The sequence below is a fragment of the Myxocyprinus asiaticus genome, chromosome 42, assembly GCF_019703515.2.
Source record: "Myxocyprinus asiaticus isolate MX2 ecotype Aquarium Trade chromosome 42, UBuf_Myxa_2, whole genome shotgun sequence".
Lineage (NCBI taxonomy): Eukaryota > Metazoa > Chordata > Actinopteri > Cypriniformes > Catostomidae > Myxocyprinus > Myxocyprinus asiaticus.
In genome coordinates this window covers 25946637-25965281 of record NC_059385.1, presented here as the reverse complement: position 1 = coordinate 25965281, position 18645 = coordinate 25946637, and the positions used below count along the sequence as shown (strand labels likewise).

The 18645-nt window shown below is 37.2% G+C and overlaps 1 protein-coding gene across 2 annotated transcripts in view; it reads right to left on the bottom strand.

Annotated features, from left to right (window-relative positions):
- LOC127432493 (rab GTPase-activating protein 1) overlaps positions 1-18645 on the bottom strand; it is a 157679-nt gene that overhangs the window by 109149 nt on the left and 29885 nt on the right. For both annotated transcript variants that reach the window (XM_051683625.1, XM_051683624.1), the window contains exons 2-7: positions 16646-16851; positions 13429-13458; positions 6127-6355; positions 5165-5372; positions 4716-4890; positions 2110-2267 (exon numbers count right to left, since the gene is read on the bottom strand). In XM_051683625.1, coding sequence (XP_051539585.1) covers positions 2110-2267; positions 4716-4890; positions 5165-5372; positions 6127-6355; positions 13429-13458; positions 16646-16795 — 950 coding nt within the window. In that variant the 5' untranslated portion in view covers positions 16796-16851. The remainder of the gene's footprint in view (positions 1-2109; positions 2268-4715; positions 4891-5164; positions 5373-6126; positions 6356-13428; positions 13459-16645; positions 16852-18645) is intronic.

The window sequence follows — 18645 nt, the reverse complement described above, 5'->3', positions numbered from 1 at the left end:
GAGTAAAAGATGAAAGAATTTTCATTTTGGGTAAACCATCCCTTTAAAACATGAATTATGAACTGTAGGTCTGTTCATGATTTTGTCACAGCTGAAGGATGTGAACCTGCTAATAATTCATTGTAAAGGAGAAACAAGTGATGCTGAATGTATGACTTGCATCCAACAACGAACAAGGAAAAAAATACAGACATTATTTTGAATTCTATGGGCAGAAAAAAATATTTTTTTCTTTTTTTTTTTTTAATGAAAAGTGTTCTAGAAAGTAACTTTTAATAAATAATTAGCAACATGAATTTGAATTTGGGAAGTAAATAGTAATTAGAAGCAGATTACTTTGAGTTACTTTCCCAGCACTATACCTAAAATTCTTAATAGCTGGCTATTGAATATTATGGTATATATGCTGTATATTATTGAATATAATAGGGACTATTCTCATTATACTCATACTCCTGCATTACAACATTTCATTTAAATTAGTATAAATTAAAGGCATTACAACAAATATGACCATGTTTTTTTTCCTTCTCCAATTTAATTAGTGTAAAAACAAATTCCCATTACAGTAATGAGAATCTGGGGTGCGGGCAGATTTCGTGAAAATAATGTCATGATCTTGACAGATTTTGTGAGATTCACCTGGTTAGCACTGGCCCAGAGCTGATTTTGTGCAACTTATACCCAAGAAAATGATTACTGTTTAGAAAAAACAACAACAACAATATGAAAAATATTTTAGAGAAATCATATCCTTTCAGGAATTACAAAATCGAGTATAAAGCTCATTTAAATTGACATTACCTATGAAGAACAACAAATAAGTGTGTGTGTATGATGGTATACCTGGCAGAGTGGTCTACCAAGCATTTCAAAAACTAAAGCAAACCCTCTTTTCACTTCCACTTTTGAGGTGTTGCCTACAGTATGAGATGATCAATGATTTGATTTGAGAGTGAATAAAAATTTCGGTCTGTTCATCATATAAAGCAATCGTATGCCTTCAGAAGACTTGGAATATGACAAACGAGTCGCATGGACTACTTTAATGACACTTTTGAGTGTTTTTTTTTTTTTTTTTTACTTAAAGGTATAGTTCACCTAAAAATGAAGATTCTCTCATGATTTACTCACCCTCTTGGCATCTCAGATGTGTATGACTTTCTTTCTTCTGCAGAACACACATTAAGATTTTTAGAAGAATATTTCAGCTCTGTTGGTCCACACAATGCATGTGAATGGATGCCAAAATTGTGAAGCTCCAAAATTCATATAAAGGGAGCATAAAAGTAATCCATACGACTCCAGTGGTTAAATCGATGTGTTCAGACACGATTTGATAGGTGTGGGTGAGAAACAGATCAATATTTAAGCAATTTTTTATCATAAAATTCTCCTCTGGGATGCCAGGATGGTGAGTAAATCATGAGAGTGTTTATTTTTAGGTGAACTATTCCTTTAAAATGAGGCACTATCAAATGCTTTTGTATGGAAATCAGTGATCACTGCATTCTTTGAAATATCTCCTTTTGTGTTATGCATAAGAAAGTAATATAAGTTTGGTGTGGACATGAGGGTAAGTAAATTATGACAGAATTTCTTATTTTTGGGTGAACAATTCCTTTTACCAAGACCACCACCACCCCTAAGACGTGCATAAAGTTTCCCCCTGTAAGGTACGTGAAGATGGTTGTTGGAAAGGTCAAGACTTATCCTCTTCCTGGATGCCCATTATACTGCACAGTGCTTTTTAATATCTACAGTCAATCAACAAAGTGAGTTAAAGTGAGTTTTCCCCACTGTAGTACAGTGAAGTTCTGCTGTACACTCAGTGTTAAGAAGACTGTGTACGGCAGAGGAACGAGGCAAAGATTTAAAGCATGATTAATGAGAGGAAACATGTGTCGACACTTATGGGGAGAAAGAGAGGGAGGCGGAAGATTTGTTCTATTTTTAACATTTCCTTAATCAAAACAGGGCAGATGACTTCCGAAGACTGAATATCATAAAATAACACCTAATTTAATTATGCAGTTAAAGACGACTAGGCCTTTGGAAGACTAAAATGAACCTGAATGGACTGGGAGAAGAAAAGTCATAGAGGGTCACCTAAATATGCCCTTCCCATCATCCTCTTTGATCTCCAGGCTGACGGTGAAGGTGAAAACGTCACTGTCTGGCGTGAGGGGCGGAGCCTTGGCAGCAAGTGGTGCTTTATTGGCTGATCGTCGGAAGGCTGTGGCAAAACTGTAAAGTATTCTGCTGACCTATAAAGAGAGAAACACACCTTTCTCAGTGATTGGATTCAAAACAGCATCCAGTAACAGAGGCTGAATTACAATGACTCACAGTCGGTCTGCTCTCAGGTTATCAACACCCTCATTAGCACAGATACTGATACAGATACTGTACAACTGCCTAAAGACTGATGCATCATTACTGGTCACAGAGTACGGGTCTGACTTCCACTTTAATGCCAAGCGAACACTACATGGGCACTGAAACAGCTCTCCTTGGCTTTCTAAATGATGCCCTTTCTTGAAGCCCTCATTATCTCACTCTTTTAGATCTTAGCTCTGGATTCAACACCATTTCCCACTCCATACTCCTCTCCAGGCTTTCATATTTTGGTACATCCTGCACTGCTCTTTCCTGGTTTGAATCATATTCGTGTGAGAGAGGGTATTTTATATCCATAGGTCAACATAATTGCCATCCTTTCACAAGGTGTCTCCCAAGGTTCTGTCCTTGGGCCTCTTCTTTTCTTTCTCTATCTGCTGCCAGACACGACTGCGACAAGCGACGGGCAAAAGGACATTTTGGCCCCGTTTACACCTTGTATTAACCTGCGTTTTAGGTGATCCATTTGAAACAGGATGGCGCTAAAGACAGGTGTAAACGGAGTCCAAAATTATTTAAGATTTGTCCACATTTGTCCACAAATTTGGAGGTTGTTGAAAGTGGTCAAAAACACAAGTGACCACCAGTGTTGGGTAAGTTACTCTAAAAAACAAAAATGTATTACAAACTACTAATTACATCTTGTACAGTGTAATTAGATTACTGTACTAATTACTCTGTCTGAAAAGTAACTGCATTACTAATTACTTTCTAAAACCTTTATTAACCTCGACCAGATGAAAAATATAAGAACAGACATGAAATTGTCCTTTTAATTCTTTCAAATAAATCATATAAAATTAAATAAATTATTTATGAACTAGCCAAAGAATTTAAGGGGGCAGCATTAAATTAGAAAACATAAATTTTATTATTAGATGTTAAACTTCAATTTTAAATTCACTATTGTTTTATATAGAATTGTTCTATAGTCTATACAGTATTTAACACAATTACATCAGAAGTAACTCTAGTTAAAATACTGAAAAATTAAGAGTAATTCCTTACTTTACTTTTTCAATGAAAAAGTAATTTAATTACAGTGATTAATTACTTAGTAATGTATTACACACAACACTGGTGACCACATTGGGCTTGTAGTATAAACGGTCATCAATTCGAATCTGCCACCTAATCACCAGTCAATCAACCAATATGCTAAAACAGAAGATTAAACTATGCTGTACCTTCGGCTTTAAATAACCGTCCAATCAGTAAATTTGAAAAAGCAAATACTTGGGCGCAGGGCAATGAGCTTCAGTCTTGTCGTGTGCGTTTGGCTTAGTGTTTCAAAGATTCACCTCTGAAATTCAAGTCAAAAATAAAACATTGGTTAACAATGGTCAACATGAGACATGTTCTACACAACAGAGTTGATAATAGCCAAAAACCAATGTAATTTCTGAAGCAGTGCAAGTTGTTACATTTTGAAGAAAATTTACAAAGACAAAATTAGTCTTTGATGTGCACTGATGAACAGTTCACAATAAGACCAGGAATGTGTATTATAAAAGTGCATAGGGTAAATTTTGATTTCATAGCTTTAAAATGAATGCCCCCTTCAAACTTTAATGAACTTTAACACACACACAAACACACACACAACACAAATTACAATTGCTTCAGTTACGATGCACAAATGCTAAGAACTAATTTAAGACTTAATTTAAGCCTTCGAGCACATGGCTGTAGTGTGTCTGGGTGTGTGTGTGTGTGTGTGTGTGTGTGTGAATAACAAGGACTGGATCATTGTTGGAGCATGTTAGGCCAAATTGAAGTTTACAGCTGAGGCCTCGTCACACAGAAATCGAAGCAAAAAGTGTGATCCTCCAATGTGCAAGCATGCTTAATATCATATAAAAAACTAAAAACAACAAATGCTCCCCCTTCTGGTTGAAACCTAAAAGTGCAGTAATATTATCAGCAATGGGATGTTCATTCTCCATGATAATATGGAGTATTGATGACAAAAAAAACAAACAAAAAAAGAAACAATCCAAGATCATACCCATACCAAATGTCATTCCACTATTTCCTTAATCAACAGTTTTGTTCCAAAATCTAGTAAGCTACCTACCTAGCCAGCAACAATGGTGTGTTCCTGACACAAAAGGCTGTACAATATACAGTATATAACAGTATTATAAGATACCTTGTTTTGTCCACAATCTAAGGAAGCATCACATGTGTGCATGGATAAAGCAATACCGGAATACATTATGACGAGCTCAGCGAACATTTTTATCCAAGATGGTGGAGTATATATATATTTATAACATTACAAAAAATATTTGATAAGTATTTGTTTGTCTCACCGCCTCCTGGATTTCACAGCGGAAGACGTGGATGCGGAAGATCTCAGCGTTGTAGTGGCTCTCAGTGAAGGCGAAGCAGTCGCTCTCTGGTGTCCCGTCGTGGCCACGAACACAAAAGAGGATCTTGTAAATGGGGTAGTTGGCAATCTCAGCACTGCTCTGAGGGTCCAGTAACCTGATGGTCATCAAAAAAAAATTTTTACATCAAGAAAAACTGTCCAGTGTTTATCTTACAGATAAAAGTCTAAGAAAAAAAATACAGTATATACATAAACTATTTTTATTATGCACTGCATTTTTTTCATGCAGATAATCTGGATACATTGTGCATGCACACATAGTGCATTACTAGTAGTTGTAGTTCTATGACATTACGCCATTCTAAACATAGCCATCACTGTCTTTCTTCTGCTCCACCCCTCCCATTCTATCCCTGCTTCCCAGTGTACCTGACGGTGCCCTCAGAGACTCCGGGCACAGAGAGGGTGATGTCCAGGGGCATCTGGCACTGGCTGCGAAGGATGCTGACCATACGTAGGGCCTCCACCTCACTGCGAGGGGCATTTACTGATGCACAGCCCAAATATGTCAGTTTACTGAACACCACGCTGTCCTCGTCTGGGACAGGAGTACTGGGACTCATCTCAGAGGGCTCATCTAGAGGCAATTATGGATAGATAACAGGAGGAGAGACAACTTAGAACATTCATGATTTAAGCTTTCACACACAGCATGCACTGTATATTTCAACAATTTGCCATGGTTTGGTTTTAATGTTCATAGTTTTGAAATTAAATATTTGGGTAGTAGAAAATATTTGCAGAATTTCTGTCAAAAATAAATAGATAAAACTCATAAAAATAAAATCATGTTTATGTTTTGTAACAATGCAGACTCTATTACTTTACATGTAGGTTTGTGCCTTGAAAACCAATGACCAGCAGGTGGAGCTGACTGCATATGGATTCTATTTAGTGACATTAAGAGTTTAAACGTTATTCACACTCAACCTGAACTTTCAGCACACAAAACGTGCTGCTGAAAAGATTCGGAAACACCATACTGTAATAAGTTGCCATTTTGTTCACTAACTTGGCTAGGTCTGAAAAAAAAATTATGCATACAAAAATAAATAATAAAAAAAGCAATTCCAAGAACGGCAAAATTCAACTTTAGACTCATTTAGGACATTAGAATAATTTAAGAATATTTTGAAAAACACTTTATTGTTATTATTAAAACATGACAGACTTTGTGTGAACAAAGCTTTTAAAGCTGGAGTGTGTAATTCATTTGGCAGCACAATAGGCAGTTTATTCATACAGATTTGCCAAACAACACTTTGTAGATGCCTCTGTTCATAGCGCAGTGGTAGGATGGAGTAACTTTTTTTTTTTTCTTTTTTTTTTACCCCTGTAAGATCTCTCATTGAGTTCGCTCTCCTGAGGCCCCTGAACAGGCAGCATCATTTCGAGTTTAGGGGGTGTCAGACAGGACTGTGGCGGGGCAACAGTGGTAGGGTAGCCATGATCTTCCCCTCCCGACTGGTCCGGTCCACCAGCCAGCTCAGTCACAGAAGGGTCCATCAGCACATCTTCCAGCTCCAGCTGTAACTGCTGTTCACTGCCGTTCCCCACGATCTGAACACACACACACCCATTATTCCGCAATGCATTTGAGTAAAGTACTTGTGGAGCCACAAAAACAAACAAAACAGACAATGAAACAATACCACAAAAATTTAAGGAATGTTCTTGGACGAGTTAAGCTCAGTGGATCTCTGACAAGCTTATAATTATTATTTATATATATATATACACACACACACGCACACACACACATTCGTGGTGATACACTGCCTGGCCCAAAAAAAGTTGCCATTTGTATTTAAACAATGGTTATGATCTGGGGTTACTTCAATTGGTCAGGTCTAGGCTCAGCAACATTATGCGGCAATAAAATGAAGTCAGCTGAGTTCCTGAATGTACTGAAGGACCAGGTTATCCCATCAATGGATTTTTCATTCCCTGACAGCACAGGCATATTCCAGGACAACAATGCCAAGACTCATTGGCCTCAAATTGTAAAAGAGTGGTTCAGAGAGCATGAGGAATCATTTTCACACATAATTTGGCCACCACAGAGTCCTGACCCCAACCCCATTGAAAGTCTTTGGGATGTGCTGGAGAAGACTTTACGGAATGGTTCAAATCTCCTGTCATCAATGTAAGATCTCTGCCAAAAATTAATGCAACTCTGGATGGAAATAAATGTTGTGACGTTGCACAAAGTTGTTGAAACAATGCCATGACGAGACGAAGCACTCCGTAAAGTCTTCTCCAGCACATCCCAACGACTTTCAATGGGGTTAGGGTCAGGACTCTGTGGTGGCCAATCCATGTGTGAAAATGAATCCTAATGCACCCTGAACCACTCTTTCACAATTTAAGCCCTATGAATCTAGGCACTGATGTCCTGGAATATACCCGTGCCGTCAGGGAAGAAAAAAACCATTGATGGGATAACCTGATCATTCAGTACATTCAGGTATTCAGCTGACTTCATTTTATTGCTGCATAATGTTGCTGAGCATAGACCTGACCAATTGAAGCAACCCCAGGTCATAACACTGCCTTAAATCCAAACTGTGACTTTTTTTTTTGGCCAGGCAGTGTATATAAGGCATGTCAATCGATTAAAATTTCAAATGAATTCATTACATGATATGCTAATTGCAACTGATCACATATAATAAATATTTGCTGAGAAAGACCCTCAAATAACAATAACTCAACAATCATTCAATAATTATAAATAGTTGTATTTAAATGACTATAAATAAAATATATATTATTAAAATTAAAATTCAGATAATCAAAATGCATTGACATGCAGACGAGTAAAGTAATGCTAAGACAATTCAAAAAGTAGCTTTATTACGCAATATATTGTTTATTTCCATTTTATTGAACATAAGCCTACAGTCTACAGCAATTCATTTTGCACTTAAATTTGTCAATCTTTCCAAGACAGATTTATTATAAAGGCTTTTCTAAGGATGCGTCAATGTACACATGCTACACATTTAGATCGTCTCACTTTGGTTGCGTTGCAAGCAAGCCTGAGTGTGGTTTCTTGTCATCTGTACAGCTGTGCGTTGACTGTACAGCTGTGCGTTGACTATACAGCTGGAGTCTCGCTTACTGACCCCTGCTGGAAACAGGTGGTATTTCGAGCCTGAATTGCTCCAATGGTATGAATATCCCATATAACGGTCCGGGGACATGATTAATTGAGTAATTTTTATTTAACTAGGGATGGGCATTTTGAGTCATTTTGTAGTTGAGTACTCTAACACATAGAATTTAAGTTCAAGCTTCAACCTTTGAACCCATTTTTCTAATGAAAAAATTACCACTTTGCATAAACAAAAACATCTAGATTCAAAAATGACAAAGGAACATTTGCACTTCCTCAAAGAACATACATTCCACGTCTTCTGAAGTGCTTTAAATATTGATAGACTGTTATTTTGGGTTAACTACTCCTTTAACAACGCCGTGCAATCGCAGTAACAACCAATGCATTGAGTTGTAACAGCGAGATTTAGGAAAGAGAAGCAGTTCATTGTTGCCCACAGAAGGCAAATGCACAAAATGAAATTGCAATATTCGAGTAGTGTTTTTACTAGCCAATTAATTAAAGCTGAACGACTACTCGATCAATCAACTTCTCATGCACATCCCTATTTTTAATGTGTTCATTTAATAGAATTAATTGCACTGGATTAACGCGTTGTGATATATACTGTATATACTGTATACTTATATATATATATATATATATATATATATATAAATAAAACACACTGTGTCTAGTTATATTTAGTGTGAAACTTGACGTGTCTCGAGACCCCTGCATTCAGAGCTGTGCTCTGTCCAGCTGTCTTTGAACAGCTGCTGGTTTGTTGCCTGTACATCTAGAGCTGCGCTGACTTCTCCCTGCTGACTGTGACTCTCAAAAATATGGTAAAAAAGGTGGTACTTCAAACATCAAAAAACAAATCACTTACTAACCATGTAAAGCCATTAAACCCAGAACCTTCCACAAAATACAAAGACACCAGAAATTGACCTTATGTAACTAACCGTAAAACAATGTTTATATTAAGCAAACTCCACCCACAGGAATAACATCAGTAACGCATGACCTGACATTCATCTGCCTAGTAGTCCCACTACCAAAAGGACTACAAGACAACTTAGACAATTAAATTAATACAACTTCACAACCGGAAATACACACATTTTTGTATTGTTTATGTAATTTGAAAGAATTATGCTGTCGATAAAGCATTGTTTTAATTCACAACATTAATGAATGTCTTTATTTCAAGCTGGATTTGAAATCAATGTGATCAGTGTGAACCATTTTGGTTTCAATTTGGTTCTTCCAGTTCAAATTCAGCAGATGCTCCTGAAGTTTTGGACTTAAACTTCAGATTCCTGTTATTCTTGTTAAATTGGCAGAGGAGAAGAGAAAAGAGGGCCTGATTTGTGTTTATTTCAGGCCAGATGTTCGAGACTGAAAAGAAAAGATCTCGTAAGTATTGCACAGGCCAAAGGCAGGAGGTTCAGCAAGAGCAGAGGATTAAGCAGACGACTAATTCAAAACAATGACTTTGATCTTCAGGTAAAACATTAACACATTTTTTTTTTTATGCATTCAGTTTTTAAATTAAGCTTATAAAAGTCAGCCAAAAGACCTTTAGCATAAAGGCAAGAGGAATCTAGCATGGCCTGTACATTGTGGGCATTTTAGGGAGACTGGACTAAAACTTGACTAAGGCTCTGTCCCAGATGGCACCCTCAGCCTTCGCTGTCCTCCTCCAAGTCAGAACTTTGCCGCATGGACAGTTGGGTAAGATTCTGAGGTAGGAATGTCAAAAGTACCAGTACTGTGGTACCACTTTGATAATAAAATAAAAAAACACTAATGCTATCAGTCTATCTTTGGTACCGGTAGGACAGCTTTCAAAAGTTTCCCACACATCTGACTGACAGGCGGTTGTTTATAAATGCTCATATGCGTATTTGCGTGCATGCTCTGTAAACAGTGGTAAAGGCTAAAGTATATTTCGGTTTTCCGCATGCCCTACGTCCCACTAAATTCGTAATCAGCGGGGGCCTGAGTAGCTCAGCGAGTATTGACGCTGACTACCACCCCTGGAGTCGCGAGTTCGAATTCAAGGTTGTGCTGAGTGACTCCAGCCATGTCTCCTAAGCAACCAAATTGGCCCGGTTGCTAGGGAGGGTACAGTCACATGGGGTAACCTCCTCGTGGTCGTGATTAGTGGTTCTCGCTCTCAATGGGGAGCGTGGTAAGTTGTGCGTGGATTGCGGAGAGTAGCATGAGCCTCCACATGCGGGTCTCCACGGTGTCATGCACAACGAGCCACGTGTTAAGATGCGCAGATTGACTGTCTCAGAAACGGAGGCAACTGAGACTTGTCCTCCGCCACCCGGATTGAGGTGAGTAACCACGCCACCACGAGGACCTACTAAGTAGTGGAAATTGGGCATTCCAAATTGGGAGAAAAGGGGATAAAAATAAAAAATTTTAATAAAAATAAAATACATTCGTAATCAGCATAGTCCACACTGACATCCCGAGTGCTGTCCAATATTTTGTGTCCACGTCTGAGCGTGTCTTGTGACAACATGATCACATGTGAAGTCAGCATGATGTTTCCGATAGTTTCGGTACCCAAGGATCGGCAACTGTATGCCGATGCGCTGACATGCAGCATTCTTATCAGACACGTTTGTAGTGGTTTCAATGCGTTTACCACCTGGCGCGATTGGCAGTGCATTGCATCAGCTGCGTGGGAGACTAGGGTTCAAAGCCAGACAGTAACCACGTTTGAATAATCACTGAAAAGCATGATTTGGAAGCTTCACTTTTCCCTCTAACATTACTTTTTTACTCCACTAATGGTTAAGGTAAGGTTTGTGTTTGGGTTGGAGGATATAATCTATAAATATATGATTTTCTCTTCATTGTATAATGTCCTGTAAAGCTGAAAACAACTTGCTTCACTACTAGCTTTTGGCGACCTCTCCTGGACATAAATGGAGCTCACATGTGCCCATATGCCCTACAACACTTACCGCTTTGGACACTGGGGGCAGTGTTTCGAAATTTCGGTCAACGTATACCAATTTTGACGAAAGAAAAGTCGATCAACTCTTTCCGATTTCACTGTGAGATCAGGCTGCTTCTGCACATGCGCCTGGCATTGACTGTGCTAGAGAAGTCATAGTGTGCGCAGTCAAGAGTGTATTGGTACCGGCAAAGTTATGTGGAAAAACAAAGTATACCCTTGCTTTAAATGTAGTGATACGGATGCATGAAGGAATGGTTAAATGTGCTTCACGGTCAAAATGACCGTCCTGCTAAATATTAATGTAAACTAGGGTTGTGAACTGAGAACAGGTTCTTATTAAGAACCAGCTCCATTTTTAATAGAATTAAAGAACCGAATGTTATTCATAACTTTTGGTTTAGCAGCGCAAATAATTTAGAGCAACCAGTTTAGCCCGATTCCTGAAGGAATGACTGTCATGAGTCAGTTCCAGTGCTGTCAACAGGGCTGAGCAACTAAATTCAGTTTTTTTCACTGAAATATTTGCAATATTATAAATATTTCTAATTTTAAAGACAGTCTTTCAGGTAGTGGTAAAAATCTACAAGACATCTGATTTTTAAACTGACATTGTCTCCACGTCCACAAGGGGGCGCAACAAATCAATATAAACCACTCAGCACTGTGTTATGGTGATTGTTTATTGCGAAGAACATATGGGGCTGCTAACTCAAATGTGTGTAAAATGATAGTCAAAAGATGTAGCCAGTTTATATTCTAAAATAGCAAGTAAAAAATTTAAACGAGAAAATAAACGCTTCAAAAGACAGTTCTTTGTAAACTTAGTGTTACACAATAGCCTATACTGGTACTATTGTACTACCACAGACTCATACTTTATAATAACGGCTGTACCACAGTGTTTTTCATTTAATACAGTTGTATGCACGTACCTAATGCTTATGCAGTGAGATGCTGATAAGACATTCACTGCCGTCAAAGACATTCACGTCTGGGTGCCATTCACTTTGATTGCACCTGACTTCTTCTATGCAAGTATGCACTAGACGGACGTCTCTGACCGTTGCACCATGGGGGGGGTTGCATCTTTTTTCAGACAATGTGTTAATTTAAAAGGAAATTCAACCTTTAAACGCACCGCGAGACACCCACGTTCTGTTTTATCCATTGCACTGCATCTTAATTAGCACAATCATCAGTGCTTGGCACATATCCAAAATGTGCATTTTTATCTTAAATTCGACGAATATTAGAATTCCGAATTTTTATTTGACAGCCTTAGGTCAGTTCTTTTGAATCTACGTTGCAAAATATACAACGCTACCTCCTGAACGAATGACTCTATTTATGCAGTTCTTTTCAGTGAATCAAAAACTTAACCTCAAGTTATTCATTTCATCATGTCTGACTTAAAATGAACCAAGAATTGGAGTACTTAAAGATACACATTCTAAGTTTTGTTGTAACTAGCGGTGTTTTACAAAAATTTATGAATTCATAAAATAGGCCTATATTTATTAAAAAGTCTATGTAAACACACCTTTTGCAATAATCTGTTCTGTTAAAATTTGAAATCATCTAATCATGTGATGATAGGCTGCTGAGAGCAGTAAATCAAAAAGAACTGCTTTTTTCATTTCTAAATATTCTTCCTCAAAACCACTAAAAAAATTGTTAATGGCACCGTTAAGGAAATGGAATCGTTATGAGGAATCGAAATTGGAACTGGAATCGTTAAATTCCTCACAATTCCTATCCCTAAAGTAAACACAGCCAGTTATGTCTTAAGTGAATGCAAACAGGACGAAGAAAAGTGTCAAAATATTGGATCTGTGCATTAGACCTTGCAATGTAAATGTAGCCTAATATACCTGCCAGTATGTTGTTAATATTTATCATAGAATATTATTGAAAAGAAACAAAACATTGACTGACTTCTAATTACTTTTTTAGTTTCTATTATGATGTTCCATGTTTATACTTAGTTCTATATTATTATGATGTTTTACTTCAATAATTACTTCAAAAAATGAATAAATAAAAATAACTGAAAATTTAGTAACACTTGAAGGCTGGCATTGTTTTATTTTAATGAGTTAACATTTAAATTAATATTTAACTTTTTACATAAAGTAGCATATTCAATTAGCTATTTTGGTGTGGTATTGAAATTGGTATCAGGAATTGTGAAATTTCACTGGTATTGGAACCGACTACTGAAATTTTGTTATCGTAACAACACTTGTCTGCGATGGAATCCAGGACCACATCGAGTGCACCATTTGGGACAGGGCCTAAGAGTAAACTAGGCCTGGAATAAGGGAATAGTGAAAGCATCACGCACAAAACAGCAGCCTACAAAAATTCTATGTGCACTACACAAACAACCACATTGTCTTAGTCCCGCCTATGCCCCACATTCAGCCACTGCACAGACCAGAAGAGCTGCCAATCAAACCGATCAGCCAATCAGACACAAAGCACGGAGACACAGTACCACCACAGAGCCACAGAGGAAGAGAGAGGAATTATTAAAGAAAGACTGACCTTAAAGCTGACCCCTTCCTCAGAAATCACCTGTGTAACAAACAGAGTGTTTAAGAGATGCCCTTAAAAGTCAGAGGATGGAGAGAAATGGGTTAACTGAGAATTCTCCATATGTGAGGACTGACAGACTGTATGATCGTATGCTGTCGCTGATGAAACAATGTACTGTTGCACTCAAGTGGCATATAGCTTAACTGTGCAATCCAAAGTGGTTTGACCTAACTAGTGCAGTTATTTTGACTAATTAAAGGGACAGTTCAGCCAAAATAATTTTTTTTACATTATTTAATCCATAATTATGGAGTAAATGTTCATCATAATAATGTTATCCTCATGTTGCTTCAATCCCGTATGACTTTCTTTCTTTCATGGAACACAGAAGGAGACGTTTAGTAGAATGTCCTGAGTACTATTTTCCATGCAATGAAAGTGAATAGGGACTGGGAGCTCCAAAACTTAAAAACACACCATAAAAGAAGTATGTGCCCTATATTTCAAGTCTTATGAAGTCATATGGTAGCTTTATGTGAGAAACAGATGGAAATATATAGTGGAGGGGAAGATTTTTAGTGAATAAAGACTCAAAGGGATAGTTTATTCAAAAATGAAAATTCTCTCATCATTTACTCACACTCATTCCATCCCAGATGTGTATGACTTTCTTTCTTTTGCAGAACACAAATGAAGATTTTTAGAAGAATATTTCAGCTCTGAATGTCCATACAATGCAATTGAATGGGTGCACAAATTTTGAAAGCACATAAAGGCAGCATAAAAGTAATCCATTTGACTCCAGTGTTTTAATCCATATATTCAGGAGTGATATTATAGGTGTGGGTGTGAAACAGATCAATATTTATGTCCTTTTTTGCTAGAAATTCTTCACCCTGCCCAGTAGGGGGTGACATGCATGAAGAATGTGAATCACCAAAAACACGAGAAGAATTTGAAAGTGAAAGTTAAAGGGGAGATTGACTGAGCAGCAAGGAGAATTTATAGTAAAAAACAAACAACAAAAGGAATTAAATATTGATCTGTTTCTCACCCACACCTATCATTTCACTTCTGAAGACACTGGTGTAACCACTGGAGACTTATGGATTACTTTTATGCTGCTGACTTAAGTGATTTTTGGAGCTTCAAAACTGGTCACCATTCTCTTGCATTGTATGGACCAAAACAGCTGAGAAATTAGTTTTATCCCCTTTTCAACCCGATTTGAAATGCCCAATTTCAAATGTGCTCTAAGTCCTCGTGGTGGTGTAGTGACTCACCTCAATCCGGGTGGCGGAGGACGAATCTCCGTCAATCCGCACATTTATCACACGGCTTGTTGAGCGCGTTACCGCAGAGACATAACGCGTGTGGAGACTCATGCTATTCTCCGCAGCATCCACACACAACTCACCACGTGCCCCACCAAGAGCGAGAACCACACATTATAGCGACCACGAGGAGGTTACCCCATGTGACTCTACCCTCCCTAGCAACCGGGCCAATTTGGTTGCTTAGAAGATCTGGCTGGAGTCACTCAGCACGCCCTGGATTCGAACTCGCGACTCCAGGCCCCTGAGAAATTCTTTAAAAATCTTCAAAGAGTTCGGCAGATGAAAGAGAGTCATACACATCTAGGATGGCATGAGGGTGAGTAAATAAAGAATTTTTATTTTGGGGTGAACTATTCCTTTAAATCTGGTCTGTCTCTCACACAAAGCTGTCGTATGGCTTCAGAATACTTTTAATGTGATTTTAAGGTGGTTTTTGTCAGTTTTGGAGCTCAATAGCCCCTGTCGCTATTCACTTTCATTATATGGAAAGAGTTATTGGTCGACAAAGTCAAACAGGTTTGGTATGACATGAGAGTGAGTAAATAACGACAGAATTTTCATTTTTGGGTGAACCATCCCTTTAAAATCTTTCAAAAGAGAGCAACAAATCAAGTCGAGCATTATGAGAAAAAGAGAAGAATACAGAGTTCCATGACCGCGATCGAAAGCAAAGATGGATGACGATGACTCCGTGAACCAACAGACCAAAGTCAAGCAGAAAGCAAAAGAGTGATGGTGAAATTAATATTCAAGCATGGTGAAAGAAAGGACCAAAAAAGTGGTAGGATTGGAGTGGCGTAGTGGAAGGAATTCTGCGTGGATAACATATTTGCCTGCTATGGCACTATGGAACATAAGTGCATTTCTACGCATATCTGAAAGTGCAGGTGTGTAGTGGCACATAGACAAAGAATCCACTCGTGTCGATAGCATTAAATTGGTTCAATTTATGAAAAGTGATAGACAATGGACAAACGTCTTGAAAGCATTCATAAGGTGTGGAATTGTCTGGGAATGGACAAGTCTCGCCATGAGCTGAGCAGAAGAACAAAATGTAAAATGAGGAGGACCAGATAGCAAAATTCTTCTGCTTTCTATTGACACGTAAACATATTTATACAAACTAACTAGGTAGAGCAAACTATACTTTCTAATTAATTACTAATTAATCTAAGGAATAGACTTCCCAGAATTGAAAAAACTGTCATCATTTACTCACCCACATGTTGTTCCAAACCCGTATGACTTTTTATCTTTCATGGAACACAAAAGGACATTTTGAAGAATATTCTTGCCATTCTTTTCCATATAAAGAAAGTGAAATGGAACTGAGGTCATCAAGAAATGACAAAAAAATAGTCCACAGAACTTGTGCGTTACATTCCAAGTCTTCTGAAGTCATACAATAGATTTGTACAAAAAACAGATTGCGATTTAAATAGTTATTCACTAATAATCTTCCCCTCCACCGAAGCTCTCAAATAGACAAAAAGGCCTGTTGATGTGACTCATGCAAAACACTACTGGTTTTCACCTGTCTCTTGTCGTCTTTTTTCATTTTCTAAGCTCCAGCAGAAGGAATGATGTCACACAAAAGCAATCGGATGTCTTCAGAAGACTTGGAATATAGCGCACGAGTCATAAAGACTACATTTTTGATCCTTGTATGGTGTTTTTCTCATTTTGATGCTTGACAACCACAGTCCCCATTCCCTTCATTATATGGATAAAAGCCACAATATTCTTTAGAATTGTTTATTTCACGGACAAAAAAAAAGTCATAAGTACAGGACCTGAAGGTGAGTAAATGATAACAGAATATTTTATTTTGGGTGAACTATTAGACAAATTTAGATGATCACCCTGTCTGTTAATCAGTCTACTCTTACCTTCAGTCCTGTCTTTTCATCATCGCTACTGTTATTAGTGGAGGGGGTCTCATCCCCCAGACGGAACACCAGGACAAAATCCTCACTGTTGAGGGTGGACACCGAGTCAGAAGACACACTAATTTTCCCCACTGAGGCCTTGTCATCCATGACTGCTAAACCAAGCCAGACACGCTCATGAATGGCAGTTTAATGAGCAAAATTACCTGGAAAAGATAAAAAGAAATAAGGTGAAAAAACAATGAGGAAATGAAAAAAAGCCTAGTTCAAACCTAGATAATAAAGGCTAAAGAGATGTGTGCAAGGAGAAAATTCCAAAATGAATAGTAAAAGAAATGGCGGGTAAAGTTTGTAAAATGATGATCTTTAGGCGTTCATCAGTCTTTGTAACCTAGATTCTAAAAATATTTGAAAATCATAAACTAGTGAATCTCACAACAATATTCAAAATTCACCTCAAAATCAAACTTAAAAAGTTAAGAAAATATTTAATTTTAAGACTGTAATTTTACACTTTTAACACTGTAGTATTACTGTAACACAATTATTTTTTAAATCAGCATAAATTTAAGGCAGTCCAACAAATACTACCATGATAAATACTTCACACGTTACACAATATATCATTTTCACATTACAGTAATGAGAATGAGATTTTAATCGCATGCCGAAATGCAATACACTGTAAAAAAAAAAAAAAAAAAAAAAGTTTGTAACTTTAATGGAATAATAATATAAAAATGTTGGTTAACTTCTAGTTACCTCCCATTTAAAAAAAAAATAATTATCTATATTTTATTTAAGACAATAAATGTTTTTTTGTTTTTTTACAAAATAAAAAATCTAAAATGTATTAATTGTTTTTAGAAGTAAAAATTATTTATAGTTAACATAAAATGTATATTATGTTTAACAAGACAATACATGTTTTTTTTTATAGCAAACTATTGTTAGAAATTGTGGTGAAAAACAATAATTGGGCATTTCCAGAAGTTCCTGCATGACCTGTCACATTTTATTATATTTTATTGAAACATTTAGGTTTCATCTTATTTTTGATATCAGTTATGTACATTACAGTGTTATAATATCTCAAGGCCTGAGGTGTATTTCTAGTAATGTATGCTCCTAATGTGTGTTTATGCAAAAAATAATCTAGGAAGAAAATGGGCGTTGCTACGTATATCCTCAGATAGCCAATCATACACAAAATGTAAATAGGAACATTATCTCCGTGGCAATATTCAAATGACAAACAAACTCGGTGGTGTTGTGGATTGTGAACTGTGCTGCCCGTTCTATGCTGTGTTTACATTACACTGCACGGCAAAACTAAAGTCGAAAACAAATGTGATTTTATTAAGCTAACTTAATTACTATTTTGATTTAAAAAAAAAAAAAAAAGTCAAATGACATTATGCGATATCACAAATGGCTGATGTTTTGAAAGAAAGTAAAAAAAAAAGAATTGTGCATGTTAGATACCTGTGTGTATATGAGAAAGAGCAGAGAGGTTTTGGCAGAGGGTCAATAATGAACTATATTTGGCAATGGGAGAGAAATAATGGGAACATACAAGTCCAGACACGGTCACACTAACAAAAGGAACTGCGCCATTTCACTGCACAGACTCTGGAGGAAGTATCAGAAGAATGCCCTGTATACTTTAAACAAACTGCCTGTGCATGATTTACTGTGCGTTCCAATGTGTTACCATCCCCAAAAGTCCTGTACTTGACAAAAGGGATGTTGAAACAATGAATTCAAGACACAAATGTGGGTTAAAGACCTGTAACAAATGTTTTATGGTCTCCATTTAACATTCAGTTCTTAATGGAGAATAAAGCTGTCTCAGAGAGTTTACTTCAACACAGGAAAATCTTTATATCCACCGCTCTGTTTAATTTCCGTGTAATGGACAGTATAGGCACTACTTCAGACAAAAGAAAAAAAGACAGATGTGTTAGACAGAACAAGACTATTCTTCTATAAACTCACTT